General features: G+C 43.8%; 1 protein-coding gene across 1 annotated transcript; it reads left to right on the forward strand.

The window, feature by feature from the left end:
- Positions 1–8,480: 8,480 nt before the first annotated feature.
- Positions 8,481–16,040, forward strand: LOC124029765 (ubiquitin carboxyl-terminal hydrolase 32-like; the record flags this gene model as incomplete). Its single annotated transcript, XM_046341354.1, has 5 exons — positions 8,481–8,541; positions 8,697–8,784; positions 10,424–10,526; positions 13,227–13,400; positions 15,840–16,040. Coding segments are annotated over exons 1-5 (627 nt in total), but the record flags the coding sequence as incomplete, so codon positions are not given.
- Positions 16,041–16,470: the final 430 nt, after the last annotated feature.

The raw sequence follows: 16,470 nt of genomic DNA on the forward strand, positions 1-16,470 counted from the left end.
GTTGTGTGTGTGTGCATACCTGTTGTGTGTGTGTGTGCATACCTGTTGTGTGTGTGTGTGTGCATACCTGTTGTGTGTGTGTGTGTGCATACCTGTTGTGTGTGTGTGTGTGCATACCTGTTGTGTGTGTGTGTGCATACCTGTTGTGTGTGTGTGTGCATACCTGTTGTGTGTGTGTGTGTGCATACCTGTTGTGTGTGTGTGTGTGCATACCTGTTGTGTGTGTGTGTGTGCATACCTGTTGTGTGTGTGTGTGTGCATACCTGTTGTGTGTGTGTGTGTGCATACCTGTTGTGTGTGTGTGTGTGCATACCTGTTGTGTGTGTGTGTGTGTGTGCATACCTGTTGTGTGTGTGTGTGTGTGCATACCTGTTGTGTGTGTGTGTGTGTGTGTGTGTGTGCATACCTGTTGTGTGTGTGTGTGTGTGTGTGCATACCTGTTGTGTGTGTGTGTGTGTGCATACCTGTTGTGTGTGTGTGTGTGTGTGTGCATACCTGAAATTAGGGCTCAGCCCTCAGAGTTGATTTATTCTTGCTCACAGATAAAACTTGAAGAAATACATTCATAATAATTACTAAACAATTGCAAAACAATCATTTTAAAATCAATAGCATGTAATACATGACATGCCAATACAGAACAGTTGGAACATTAGAATGTTTTTCAATTAGAAAATGTAAATATTAAAATTAGATTGAAAAAAAAATATATATATATATATATATCATTTTGGGAGAAACCATTTTAAGAGCTAGAGTTAATATACAGTCCAGACAACAGTGGGTGGAGTGTACTGGGTTGGGTGGAGGTACTGGGTTGGGTGGAGGTAATTGGGTTGGGTAGAGTGTACCTGGGTTGGGTAGAGAATCTGTTTGGTGGAGGTACTGGGTTGGGTGGAGGTACTGGGGTTGGGTGGAGGTACTGGGTTGGGTGGAGGTACTGGGTTGGGTAGAGGTACTGGGTTGTAGGGTTGGGTGGAGGTACTAGAGGGTTGGGTAGAGGTACTGGGTTGGTTGGAGGGTACTGGGTTGGGTAGAGGGTACTGGGTTGGGTGGAGGGTACTGGGTTGGGTGGAGGGTACTGGGTTGGGTGGAGGGTACTGGGTTGGGTGGAGGGTACTGGGGTTGGGTGGAGGGTACTGGGTTGGGTGGAGGGTACTGGGTTGGGTGGAGGTACTCATTCTCCCTCCCTTTTCCAGGTGATCCAGCAGACGAAAAACAGGCCGTGCTGAGCTGAGCTCTTCCCACGCTACCTCTCTTCCTGCGGCAGCAGCCCGCCACACGCACCCCCAGTCCAACATCTGGGTTACCATGGGTATGACCAGCCTGAGAATGTTCCCCAGCATCTCCCCAGAGGTAACGTAAGCCTGCAGCAAGAAAGAGAGAGAGCCTGCTAGGAGCCAACAAACGCTGCTTCTACTACTGTAGTCCACCCCAATCATGCTGTTATAATGGACTGGTCCGGTCCCTAATCATGCTGTTATAATGGACTGGTCCGGCCCCAATCATGCTGTTATAATGGTCTGTCCGGCCCCTAATCATGCTGTTATAATGTACTGATCCTTCCCTAATCATGCTGTTATAATGGACTGCTCCCGGCATGCCCCTAAAAGGAACTGATCCTGCCCCTAAAAGGAACTGATCCTTCCCCAATCATGCCCCTAAAATGGACTGCTCCGGCCCCTAATCAAGTTCTTAGAATGGACTGCAGGATGAGTCATGGTCCATAGGGGGGTGGATATGGTGCCCACTGACTGTACTAAAATACCCTGAGAGCCTAACTCTTACTCTTCTGTACGCATAGCCTTGTTGTCACAACAGTGGTGCTATAAAGCTTGACACGCCCTCTGTAAAGCCTACATAGAAAAATAATGATGACATAACAGAAACTGTAAACAACAGCTGATGACATTGCTAGCCAATTAGCCTACTTTAACAGCTGATGACAGTACTAGCCAATTAGCCTACTTTAACAGATTGGTGACAGTGTTTAATTCAGGTGTTAGAGTGGTGCACAGAGACACTGAGGCGTTAGTGGTGCTGCAGAGGCACTATGAGGCGGTAGAGTGGTGCACAGAGACACTGAGGCGTTAGTGGTGCTGCAGAGGCACTATGAGACGGTAGAGTGGTGCACAGAGACACTGAGGCGTTAGTGGTGCTGCAGAGGCACTATGAGGCGTTAGTGGTGCTGCAGAGGCACTATGAGGCGTTAGTGGTGCTGCAGAGACACTATGAGGCGTTAGTGGTGCTGCAGAGGCACTATGAGGCGTTAGTGGTGCTGCAGAGACACTGAGGCGTTAGTGGTGCTGCAGAGACACTGGAGTGGTGCTGCAGAGGCGTTAGAGTGGTGCTGCAGAGGCACTATGAGGCGTTAGAGTGGTGCTGCAGAGGCACTATGAGGTGTTAGAGTGGTGCTGCAGAGGCACTATGAGGCGTTAGAGTGGTGCTGCAGAGGCACTATGAGGCGTTAGAGTGGTGCTGCAGAGGCACTATGAGGCGGTAGAGTGGTGCACAGAGACACTGAGGCGTTAGTGGTGCTGCAGAGGCACTATGAGGCGGTAGAGTGGTGCACAGAAACACTATGAAGCGTTAGTGGTGCTGCAGAGGCACTATGAAGCGTTAGTGGTGCTGCAGAGGCACTATGAGGCGTTAGTGGTGCTGCAGAGACACTGGAGTGGTGCTGCAGAGGCGTTAGAGTGGTGCTGCAGAGGCACTATGAGGCGTTAGAGTGGTGCTGCAGAGACACTATGAGGCGTTAGAGTGGTGCTGCAGAGGCACTATGAGGCGTTAGTGGTGCTGCAGAGGCACTATGAGGCGTTAGTGGTGCTGCAGAGGCACTATGAGGCGTTAATGGTGCTGCAGAGACACTATGAGGCGTTAGTGGTGCTGCAGAGACACTGGAGTGGTGCTGCAGAGGCACTATGAGGCGTTAGTGGTGCTGCAGAGGCACTATGAGGCGTTAGTGGTGCTGCAGAGACACTGGAGTGGTGCTGCAGAGGCGTTAGAGTGGTGCTGCAGAGGCACTATGAGGCGTTAGAGTGGTGCTGCAGAGACACTATGAGGCGTTAGAGTGGTGCTGCAGAGGCACTATGAGGCGTTAGTGGTGCTGCAGAGGCGCACTATGAGGCGTTAGAGTGGTGCTGCAGAGGCACTATGAGGCGTTAATGGTGCTGCAGAGACACTATGAGGCGTTAGTGGTGCTGCAGAGACACTGGAGTGGTGCTGCAGAGGCACTATGAGGCGTTAGTGGTGCTGCAGAGGCACTATGAGGCGTTAGTGGTGCTGCAGAGGCACTATGAGGCGTTAGAGTGGTGCTGCAGAGGCACTATGAGGCGTTAGTGGTGATCGAATCGGACTGGTGCTATCAGATATCTGTCCCAGAGGAGTTAGTTTGGCTCCAGGCATGGAAATAATATTATACTGTATTCCATTTATAAATAATCATATATAATATACTGTATTCCATTTATAAATAATCATATATAATATACTGTATTCCATTTATAAATAATCATATATAATATACTGTATTCCATGTATAAATAATCATATATAATAATATACTGTATTCCATTTATAAATAATCATATATAATAATATACTGTATTCCATTTATAAATAATCATATATAATAATATACTGTATTCCATTTATAAATAATCATATATAATAATATACTGTATTCCATTTATAAATAATCATATATAATAATATACTGTATTCCATTTATAAATAATCATATATAATAATATACTGTATTCCATTTATAAATAATCATATATAATAATATACTGTATTCCATTTATAAATAATCATATATAATAATATACTGTATTCCATTTATAAATAATCATATATAATATACTGTATTCCATTTATAAATAATCATATATAATATACTGTATTCCATTTATAAATAATCATATATAATATACTGTATTCCATTTATAAATAATCATATATAATAATATACTGTATTCCATTTATAAATAATCATATATAATAATATACTGTATTCCATTTATAAATAATCATATATAATAATATACTGTATTCCATTTATAAATAATCATATATAATATACTGTATTCCATTTATAAATAATCATATATAATATACTGTATTCCATTTATAAATAATCATATATAATATACTGTATTCCATTTATAAATAATCATATATAATATACTGTATTCCATTTATAAATAATCATATATAATATACTGTATTCCATTTATAAATAATCATATATAATATACTGTATTCCATGTATAAATAATCATATATAATAATATACTGTATTCCATGTATAAATAATCATATATAATAATATACTGTATTCCATGTATAAATAATCATATATAATAATATACTGTATTCCATGTATAAATAATCATATATAATAATATACTGTATTCCATGTATAAATAATCATATATAATAATATACTGTATTCCATGTATAAATAATCATATATAATAATATACTGTATTCCATGTATAAATAATCATATATAATAATATACTGTATTCCATGTATAAATAATCATATATAATAATATACTGTATTCCATGTATAAATAATCATATATAATAATATACTGTATTCCATGTATAAATAATCATATATAATAATATACTGTATTCCATGTATAAATAATCATATATAATAATATACTGTATTCCATGTATAAATAATCATATATAATAATATACTGTATTCCATGTATAAATAATCATATATAATAATATACTGTATTCCATGTATAAATAATCATATATAATAATATACTGTATTCCATGTATAAATAATCATATATAATAATATACTGTATTCCATGTATAAATAATCATATATAATAATATACTGTATTCCATGTATAAATAATCATATATAATAATATACTGTATTCCATGTATAAATAATCATATATAATAATATACTGTATTCCATGTATAAATAATCATATATAATAATATACTGTATTCCATGTATAAATAATCATATATAATAATATACTGTATTCCATGTATAAATAATCATATATAATAATATACTGTATTCCATTTATAAATAATCATATATAATAATATACTGTATTCCATTTATAAATAATCATATATAATAATATACTGTATTCCATTTATAAATAATCATATATAATAATATACTGTATTCCATTTATAAATAATCATATATAATATACTGTATTCCATTTATAAATAATCATATATAATATACTGTATTCCATTTATAAATAATCATATATAATAATATACTGTATTCCATTTATAAATAATCATATATAATAATATACTGTATTCCATTTATAAATAATCATATATAATAATATACTGTATTCCATTTATAAATAATCATATATAATATACTGTATTCCATTTATAAATAATCATATAATAATATACTGTATTCCATTTATAAATAATCATATATAATAATATACTGTATTCCATTTATAAATAATCATATATAATAATATACTGTATTCCATTTATAAATAATCATATATAATAATATACTGTATTCCATTTATAAATAATCATATATAATAATATACTGTATTCCATTTATAAATAATCATATATAATAATATACTGTATTCCATTTATAAATAATCATATATAACAATATACTGTATTCCATTTATAAATAATCATATATAATAATATACTGTATTCCATTTATAAATAATCATATATAATAATATACTGTATTCCATTTATAAATAATCATATATAATAATATACTGTATTCCATTTATAAATAATCATATATAATAATATACTGTATTCCATTTATAAATAATCATATAATAATATACTGTATTCCATTTATAAATAATCATATATAATAATATACTGTATTCCATTTATAAATAATCATATATAATAATATGTATTCCATTTATAAATAATCATATATAATAATATACTGTATTCCATTTATAAATAATCATATATAATAATATACTGTATTCCATTTATAAATAATCATATATAATAATATACTGTATTCCATTTATAAATAATCATATATAATAATATACTGTATTCCATTTATAAATAATCATATATAATAATATACTGTATTCCATTTATAAATAATCATATATAATAATATACTGTATTCCATTTATAAATAATCATAATAATATACTGTATTCCATTTATAAATAATCATATATAATAATATACTGTATTCCATTTATAAATAATCATATATAATAATATACTGTATTCCATTTATAAATAATCATATATAATAATATACTGTATTCCATTTATAAATAATCATATATAATATACTGTATTCCATTTATAAATAATCATATATAATAATATACTGTATTCCATTTATAAATAATCATATAATAATATACTGTATTCCATTTATAAATAATCATATATAATAATATACTGTATTCCATTTATAAATAATCATATATAATAATATACTGTATTCCATTTATAAATAATCATATATAATAATATACTGTATTCCATGTATAATCATATATAATAATATACTGTATTCCATGTATAATCATATATAATAATATACTGTATTCCATGTATAAATAATCATATATAATAATATACTGTATTCCATGTATAAATAATCATATATAATAATATACTGTATTCCATGTATAAATAATCATATATAATAATATACTGTATTCCATGTATAAATAATCATATATAATAATATACTGTATTCCATTTAGCAGATGCTTTTATCCAATGCGACTTTAGTCATGCAGCATACATGTTATGTATGGGGGGCCTCAGCGGGAATCGAACCCACGATCACATTTGTTGCCAGTGCCATAGAATGACTAGACCCAGACATACTGACCGAAGAGCAAGGCTGTGCTGCCGGGAGAATATGCTGTTTACAGCTTTTGATTCATTCTGTTTGCTTTCAAAGTATTACCAATCAATCACATATATATTAAGGTTTGCTTTTTGGTGTTTTTTTTGGCTATACTTTTAAAATCGGTAATAATCAGTTCCATGTTTTTGTTTTTAGTTATTTATTAACTGAACTAATATTAATTTTTGTTGACTTATGATTGAATCAGATTTGAATCTTGTGAGTCACTAATGAGTTGATTTTGAATGAATCAGTCTTAATTAAATGACCGAATCTAAAACACCCTTTCTTGCTGCTTCCTTACAACTAATCCTACATGAGCTGAACTATTCTTTATCTCTTGAAATAATGTGTTGACTGTGTGAGTCTGTGTGAGTCGGTGTGAGTCTGTGTGAGTCTGTGTGAGTCTGTGTGCGTCTGTGTGCGTCTGTGTGCGTCTGTGTGCGTCTGTGTGCGTCTGTGTGAGTCTGTGCGTCTGTGTGCGTCTGTGTGCGTCTGTGTGCGTCTGTGTGCGTCTGTGTGCGTCTGTGTGCGTCTGTGTGCGTCTGTGTGCGTCTGTGTGCGTCTGTGCGTCTGTGTGCGTCTGTGTGCGTCTGTGTGCGTCTGTGTGCGTCTGTGTGCGTCTGTGTGAGTGTTACAAGACTTTGGGAGCTGATAGTCCACTAAAGGCTGGAGTGTTTCCTCTCTCCCCCCTCGCCCTCGCCTCTCCCCCCTCACCTCCCTCCCTCTCCTCGCCCCCCTCGCCTCTCCCCTCCCCCTCTCATGTCTCCTCCCGATCTCCCCCTCTCATATCTCCCCCCCATCGCCTCTCTCCCCCCTCCTCTCTCCCCTCCCCCTCCTCCCTCTCCCTCCCCCTCCTCTCTCTCTCTCTCTCTCTCTCTCCCCCTCCAGGTAACGTGCCCTCCCCCAACGCTCCTCAGCGTGTCCTGGCCTATACAGGCTGTTTCAGCCGCGTGGGCTCATCAAGGACATCCACCTGTACCTGTCTCGGAGGCTACGCATCAAAGACGCAAGGGACATGAGGCTGTGGCTCTATAACAGCGAGGTGTGTGCAACTATCGCATGTCCACAACTATATTATAAGTGATATTACGGTGACATGAGAAAATATAAATTAATATAAACTTTAAGGATGTTGACCCTCTCCTCATCCAACCTCCCCCCAGAACGACCTGACCCTGTTCTCCTCCCCCAGAACTATCTGACCCTATTCTCCTCCTCCATCCAGAACTACCTGACCCTGTTCTCCTCCTCCCCCACCCAGAACTATCTGACCCTGTTCTCCTCCTCCCAGAACCTCCCCCCCCCAGAACTATCTGACCCTGTTCTCCTCCTCCCCCAGAACTATCTGACCCTGTTCTCCTCCCCCAGAACTATCTGACCCTGTTCTCCTCCCCAGAACTATCTGACCCTATTCTCCTCCCCCCAGAACTATCTGACCCATTCTCCTCCCCAGAACTATCTGACCCTGTTCTCCCTCCCCCCACCCAGAACTACCTGACCCTGTTCTCCTCCCCCACCCAGAACTATCTGACCCTGTTCTCCTCCTCCCCCACCCAGAACTATCTGACCCTCCTGGGATGATGAGAGAACCACACTCTGAGGGCCTGAAGATTCAGGACGAGCAACACTTAGTTATCGAGGGTACGTTCAAAGAACTCTATAATTAACTGAAACTTTATCTGACTGCTGAGTGTGTTGAAATGTAAAGAGAAAAGAAACCTGACTGCAAGCTTCTGATTTAAAAAGAGAAATTGATTTCATTGATGTGTAAAAACCTTCATCTTGTGTGTTTTTAGTTCGGAACAAAGACATGAGCTGGCCAGAAGAGATGTCCTTCATCGCCAACAGCAGTAAAATGGACCGGCATAAAGGTACAGTGGAACCGTGTGACAAACCCCTTTGGCAACGGCAGGGTAGCCTAGTGGTTAGTAATATATATAATATAATAATATAATAATATATGCCATTTAGCAGACGCTTTAGAGTGTAGAGGCGGCAGGGTAGCCTAGTGGTTAGAGTGTAGAGGCGGCAGGGCAGCCTAGTGGTTAGGAGTGTAGAGGCGGCAGGGCAGCCTAGTGGTTAGAGTGTAGAGGCGCAGGCAGCCTAGTGGTTAGAGTGTGGGGCGGCAGGGCAGCCTAGTGGTTAGAGTGTAGGGGCGGCAGGGCAGCCTAGTGGTTAGAGTAGGGAAGGCAGGGTACCCTAGTGGTTAGAGTGTAGGGGCGGCAGGGTACCCTAGTGGTTAGAGTGTAGGGCGGCAGGGCAGCCTAGTGGTTAGAGGTAGGGGCGGCAGGGCAGCCTAGTGGTTAGAGTGTAGGGGCGGCAGGGCAGCCTAGTGGTTAGAGTGTGGGTGCAGGGCAGCCTAGTGGTTAGGAGTGTAGAGGCGGCAGGGCAGCCTAGTGGTTAGAGTGTAGAGGCGGCAGGGCAGCCTAGTGGTTAGAGTGTGAGGCGGCAGGGCAGCCTAGTGGTTAGAGTGTAGAGGCGGCAGGGCAGCCTGGTGGTTAGAGTGTAGAGGCGGCAGGGCAGCCTAGTGGTTAGAGTGTAGAGGCGGCAGGGCAGCCTAGTGGTTAGAGTGAGACGGCAGGGCAGCCTGAGTGGTTAGAGTGTAGAGGCGGCAGGGCAGCCTAGTGGTTAGAAGTGTAGAGGCGGCAGGGCAGCCTAGTGGTTAGAGTGTAGAGGCGGCAGGGCAGCCTAGTGGTTAGAAGTGTAGAGGCGGCAGAGGCAGCCTAGTGGTTAGAGTGTAGGCGGCAGGGCAGCCTGGTGGTTAGAGTGTAGGCGGCAGGGCAGCCTGAGTGGTTAGAGCGTTGGACTAGTAACCGAAGGTTGCAAGTTCAAACCCCCGAGCTGACAAGGTACAAATCTGTCGTTCTGCCCCTGAAGAGGCAGCTAACCCACTGTTCCTAGGCCGTCATTGAAAATAAGAATTTGTTCTTAACTGACTTGCCAAGTTAAATAAAGGTAAAATAAAAAATAAAATATATTTTATAAAACATCGTACATACGTTTACAACGCAGTTATCGAGAGCTTTTACTATTTTAGGATGATATATTTATCTCTAACCTCCCTCCGATTCTCCCTAAACCTGTCAAACATGTAAATATTGTAGCCCTAATACTGTGCATGTCTACCACCCCCCTCCCCAGTTGCTACGGAGAGAGGGTGCACGGGCCTCAGTAACCTAGGCAACACGTGCTTTATGAACTCCTAGTATCAGTGTGTTAGCAACTTCCATGTTACTTTGTGGGAAGACACCTCTATGAACTCAACAGGTAGGTGTGTGTGTGTGTGTGTGTGTGTGTGTGTGTGTGTGTGTGTGTGTGTGTGTGTGTGTGTGTGTGTGTGTGTGTGTGTGTGTGTGTGTGTGTGTGTGTGTGTGTGTGTGTGGTGTGTGTGTGTGTGTGTGTGTCCGTGTGTGTGTGTCCGTGTGTGTGTGTGTCCGTGTGTGTGTGTGTATCAGTGTGTGTTGTGAAAAGTTGAACAGCTGCGTTGGCTAAGCTTTACTGGCTTTGTTATTTTGTGTCCAAGAACCAACCCCATCAGGATCTGCAGAGTCACATGGCTAAATGTTCACGGAGACCTGCTGATGGAGCTGGAGTGGAACACAGGCGTTGCTCCTCTCAAACTCAGGGTGGGTTTATAAATCCTGACATGGATCGTCACAACAGTGGATGGGATTTCCTTACTCCTGTAGAGGACAACTATGTCCTTAATGTCTCCCATGTCTTGTGATATGAGTGGATTGACTAATATAGACTCCCCGGGTGGCGCAGTGGCCAAGGGCGCTACCAGCGCCAGCTGTGCCATCAGAGACTCTGGGTTCGCGCCCAGGCTCTGTCGTAACCGGCCCCGCGACCCCGGGAGGTCCGTGGGCGGCACAATTGGCCTAGCGTCATCCGAGTTAGGGAGGGTTGGTCGGTAGGATGTCCTTGTCTCACGCGCACCAGCAACTCCTGTGGCGGGCCGGGTGCAGTGCACGCTAACCAAGGTTGCCAGGTGCGCGGTGTTTCCTCCGACACACTGGTGGCTGGTTCCAGGTTGGATGTGCGCTGTGTTAGAAGCAGTGCGGCTTGGTTGGATTGTTGGAGGACGCATGACTTTTTCAGCCTTCGTCTCCTGAGCCGTACGGGAGGTGTAGCGATGAGACAAGATAGTAGCTACTACAACAATTGGACACCACTAAATTTGGGAGAAAAAAAGAGGTAAAAATAATAAAAATAATAATAATGTGTTTTTCTTTTAGCGTCAGCCGGCTACTTTTTCCAGGCCATTCATGAACTCTGCTTCTTTTTCATTTGGAAATCTTCCAATTTTCTAGTCAGGAAAATTCTGTATAGCCTTTCCCACAGAAGGAACGATATACATTTTCTAGTGACCTCTCTTGTTGATGGTGTAGGCTGCCTCAGTCATGAGCAGGAAGGATGCTGGCTGGTCACTCTGCTGTCTGTCCCGCCCCGGTGCCTGTGTTATCTTTGTGCGCTCTGGTTGGCTGCGGTCAAATTTATTTTCGTGATCCTATAGGCCTAGACAATATCCAAAACATCTAGCAATACGCTGAATTCATACATTATCAGCCATTTGAATTGTAAAGTCATGTCTTTCTACACAATACCACAACTCATTTTTACCAATCTGAGGTAAAGTCGTAAAAGTATTCAATAATTTAGCTGTGTATTTCCGATGGAATCAAAGCATTAGAATAGAGCTCGTTTGGCGTAGTGGTTGTGCCACTAGAGATCCTGGTTCGAGTCCAGGCTCTGTCCGCAGACGGCCGCGACCCAGGAGACCCATGAGTGGCGGAGCACAATTGGCCCAGTCGTCCCGGGTTAGAGGAGGGTTTGGCCCAGCGTCGTCCGGGTTAGAGGAGGGTTTGGCCCAGCGCGTCCGGGTTAGAGGAGGGTTTGGCCCAGCGTCGTCCGGGTTAGAGGAGGGTTTGGCCCAGCGTCGTCCGGGTTAGAAGAGGGTTTGGCCCAGCGTCGTCCGGGTTAGAGGAGGGTTTGGCCCAGCGTCGTCCGGGTTAGAGGAGGGTTTGGCCCAGCGTCGTCCGGGTTAGAGGAGGGTTTGGCCCAGCGTCGTCCGGGTTAGAGGAGGGTTTGGCCCAGCGTCGTCCGGGTTAGAGGAGGGTTTGGCCCAGCATCGTCCCGGGTTAGAGGGGTTTGGCCCAGCATCGTCCGGGTTGGAGGAGGGTTTGGCCCAGCGTCGTCCGGGTTGGAGGAGGTTTGGCCCAGCGTCGTCCGGGTTAGGGGAGGGTTTGGCCCAGCGTCGTCCGGGTTAGGGGAGGGTTTGGCCCACCGTCGTCCGGGTTAGGGGAGGGTTGGCCCAGCGTCGTCCGGGTTAGAGGAGGGTTTGCCCAGCGTCGTCCGGGTTAGAAGAGGGTTTGGCCCAGCGTCGTCCGGGTTAGAAGAGGTTTGGCCCAGCTGTCCGGGTTAGAGGAGGGTTTGGCCAGCGTGCACCCGGGTTAGAGGAGGGTTTGGCCCAGCGTCGTCCGGGTTAGAGGAGGGGTTTGGCCCAGCGTCGTCCGGGTTGGAGGAGGGTTTGGCCCAGCGTCGTCCGGGGGTTAGGGGAGGTTTGGCCCAGCGTCGTCCGGGTTAGGGGAGGTTTGGCCCAGCGTCGTCGGGTTAGGGAGGGTTTGGCCCAGCGTCGTCCGGGTTAGGGGAGGGTTTGGCCCAGCGTCGTCCGGGTTAGGGAGGGTTTGGCCCAGCGTCGTCCGGGTTAGGGAGGGTTTGGCCCAGCGTCGTCCGGGTTAGGGGGGGTTTGGCCCAGCGTCGTCCGGGTTAGGGGAGGGTTTGGCCCAGCGTCGTCCGGGTTGGGGAGGGTTTGGCCCAGCGTCGTCCGGGTTAGGGAGGGTTTGGCCCAGCGTCGTCCGGGTTAGGGGAGGGTTTGGCCCAGCGTCGTCCGGGTTAGGGAGGGTTTGGCCCAGCGTCGTCCGGGTTAGGGAGGTTTGGCCCAGCGTCGTCCGGGTTAGGGGGAGGTTTGGCCCAGCGTCGTCCGGGTTAGAGGAGGGTTTGGCCCGGAAGGGATGTCCTTGTCCAATCACTCACTAGCGACTCCTGTGGCGGGCCGGGCGCAGTGCACGCTGACACGGTCGGCAGGTGAACGGTGTTTCCTCCGATACATTGGTGCTGCTGGCTTCCGGGTTAAGTGGGCATTTTTGTCAAGAAGCAGTCTTTTTTTTCACCATTCGGATCAGCTCTGAAGAAGATCTCATGTGATTGGTCAAAATAAACATTTGTGGGGGGAAAAATTATCAGAATTGGTCAGCTTGTGGTAACGTAGTCATTGTGACATGAATGAATTGACTGTGTGGTTGTCTCACTACCGCCCCCTGTAGTGGACGATAGCGAAGTACGCCCCACGATTCAACGGCTTCCAGCAGCAGGACAGTCAGGAGCTTCTGGCCTTCCTATTGGACGGTCTCCATGAGGACCTGAACAGAGTGCATGAGAAACCCTACGTAGAGCTGAAGGACAGCAACGGACGACCCGACTGGGAGGTCGCCTTAGAGGTCAGAGTTCAATCAATAAACCAAAACATACACGCACAACTTCACACACACACACACACACGCACACAGTCAACCAATACACACAAGTACAATCAAATCAATCTTTATTTTCTCAGAGAGATTTTTTCCAGTGTTAATAATATGGAAAAAATCAAATCGATCAACTAAAAAAGGAAAAGGAAAAACTAGACTGTTTAGTAACATTCACCAATCATCATACAGCACTACATCATCATCATCGTCCTCAGGAGCATCTTCTGGCAGCCATCTTGGGTGTCTAGAGACCAGGAGAGAGTCAATGAAAGTCAGCCCATCCACTAAGCACTTCTTAAGGAGTGGATGACCTGTGAAATGTATTGATATACAGTTAATGAACAGTGTGTATGTGTGCGCGTGTGTTTATAGGAGTAATTAGCAGCATTAGTGCTGTGTGTGTGTGTGTGTTTTACATCTCTCTATGGTTCCGTGTGTGTGTGTGTGTGTGTGTGTGTGTGTGTGTGTGTGTGTGTGTGTGTGTGTGTGTGTGTGTGTGTTCCTCGTCAGGCATGGGAGAACCACTTGTGTGTGTTTTACGTCTCTCTATGGTTCCGTGTGTGTGTGTGTTCCACATCTCTCTATGGTTCCGTGTGTGTTCCACATCTCTCTATGGTTCCGTGTGTGTGTGTGTTCCACATCTCTCTATGGTTCCGTGTGTGTGTGTGTTCTACATCTCTCTATGGTTCCGTGTGTGTGTGTGTTACATCTCTCTATGGTTCCGTGTGTGTATTTTACGTCTCTCTATGGTTCCGTGTGTGTGTTTTACGTCTCTCTATGGTTCCGTGTGTGTGTTTTACGTCTCTCGATGGTTCCGTGTGTGTGTTTTACGTCTCTCGATGGTTCCGTATGTGTGTGTTCCACATCTCTCTATGGTTCCGTGTGTGTGTGTGTGTTTTACATCTCTATGGTTCCGTGTGTGTGTTTTACGTCTCTCTATGGTTCCGTGTGTGTGTTCCACATCTCTCTATGGTTCCGTGTGTGTGTGTGTTCCACATCTCTCTATGGTTCCGTGTGTGTGTGTTCCACATCTCTCTATGGTTCCGTGTGTGTGTTTTACATCTCTCTATGGTTCCGTGTGTGTGTTTTACATCTCTCTATGGTTCCGTGTGTGTGTGTGTTTTACATCTCTCTATGGTTCCGTGTGTGTGTTTTACGTCTCTCTATGGTTCCGTGTGTGTGTTCCACGTCTCTCTATGGTTCCGTGTGTGTGTGTGTTCCACATCTCTCTATGGTTCCGTGTGTGTGTGTGTTCCACATCTCTCTATGGTTCCGTGTGTGTGTGTGTTCCACATCTCTCTATGGTTCCGTGTGTGTGTGTTTTACATCTCTCTATGGTTCCGTGTGTGTGTTTTACATCTCTCTATGGTTCCGTGTGTGTGTTTTACATCTCTCTATGGTTCCGTGTGTGTGTGTGTTTTACATCTCTCTATGGTTCCGTGTGTGTGTGTGTTTTACGTCTCTATGGTTCCGTGTGTGTGTGTTTTACGTCTCTCTATGGTTCCGTGTGTGTGTTACATCTCTCTATGGTTCCGTGTGTGTGTTTTACGTCTCTCTATGGTTCCGTGTGTGTGTGTTCCACGTCTCTCTATGGTTCCGTGTGTGTGTTTTACATCTCTCTATGGTTCCGTGTGTGTGTGTGTGTGTGTGTGTGTGTGTGTGTGTGTGTGTGTGTGTGTGTGTGTGTGTGTGTGTGTGTGTGTGTGTGTGTGTTCCACATCTCTCTATGGTTCCGTGTGTGTGTGTTCCTCGTCAGGCATGGGAGAACCACTTGTGTGTGTTTTACGTCTCTCTATGGTTCCGTGTGTGTGTGTGTGTGTGTGTGTGTGTGTGTGTGTGTGTGTGTGTTCCACATCTCTCTATGGTTCCGTGTGTGTGTGTGTTCCACATCTCTCTATGGTTCCGTGTGTGTGTGTGTTACATCTCTCTATGATTCCGTGTGTGTGTTTTACATCTCTCTATGGTTCCGTGTGTGTGTTTTACATCTCTCTATGGTTCCGTGTGTGTGTGTGTGTTCCACATCTCTCTATGGTTCCGTGTGTGTGTTCCACATCTCTCTATGGTTCCGTGTGTGTGTTCCACATCTCTCTATGGTTCCGTGTGTGTGTGTGTTCCACATCTCTCTATGGTTCCGTGTGTGTGTGTGTTACATCTCTCTATGGTTCCGTGTGTGTGTGTTTTACATCTCTCTATGGTTCCGTGTGTGTGTGTTTTACATCTCTCTATGGTTCCGTGTGTGTGTTCCACATCTCTCTATGGTTCCGTGTGTGTGTGTTCACATCTCTCTATGGTTCCGTGTGTGTGTGTTACATCTCTCTATGGTTCCGTGTGTGTGTGTTTTACATCTCTCTATGGTTCCGTGTGTGTTTTACATCTCTCTATGGTTCCGTGTGTGTTCCTCGTCAGGCGTGGGAGAACCACTTGCGGAGGAACCGGTCCATCGTGGTGGATCTGTTTCACGGCCAGCTCAAGTCCCAGGTCAAGTGTAAGACGTGTGGTCACATCAGCGCTCGCTTCGACCCCTTCAACTTCCTGTCTTTACCCCTCCCCATGGACAGCTCCATGCACCTGGAGATCACTGGTGAGGACCTGGGACTCAATACCCTGGTGGGGGGGAGGACCTGTGACTCAATACCCTGGAAAGGGGTGGGGGGGTTTGTCCCTGGAAAGGGTGGGGTTTGTCCCTGGAAAGGGGGTGGGGTTTGTCCCTGGAAAGGGGTGGGGGGTTTGTCCCTGGAAAGGGGTGGGGTTTGTCCCTGGAAAGGGTGGGGGTTTGTCCCTGGAAAGGGGTGGGGGGTTTGTCCCTGGAAAGGGGTGGGGGTTTGTCCCTGGGAAAGGGGTGGGAGGGTTTGATTTCTGTGGACATGATTTCCAGGTGGTGAGTTGGTTTTCGTCTTAATTGACCTCAACAGTTTGCCAGAGGAGTTGGTAGATAGTAGCTCTATGTGAACTGGGAGGGAAATTACCTCACTATGCAGTGAGTTTGCCAGAGGAGAGGGTTTTAAAATGATTTTCCTGCACACTTCCTTCCCCTGTG

The sequence above is a fragment of the Oncorhynchus gorbuscha genome, unplaced genomic scaffold, assembly GCF_021184085.1.
Source record: "Oncorhynchus gorbuscha isolate QuinsamMale2020 ecotype Even-year unplaced genomic scaffold, OgorEven_v1.0 Un_scaffold_7594, whole genome shotgun sequence".
Lineage (NCBI taxonomy): Eukaryota > Metazoa > Chordata > Actinopteri > Salmoniformes > Salmonidae > Oncorhynchus > Oncorhynchus gorbuscha.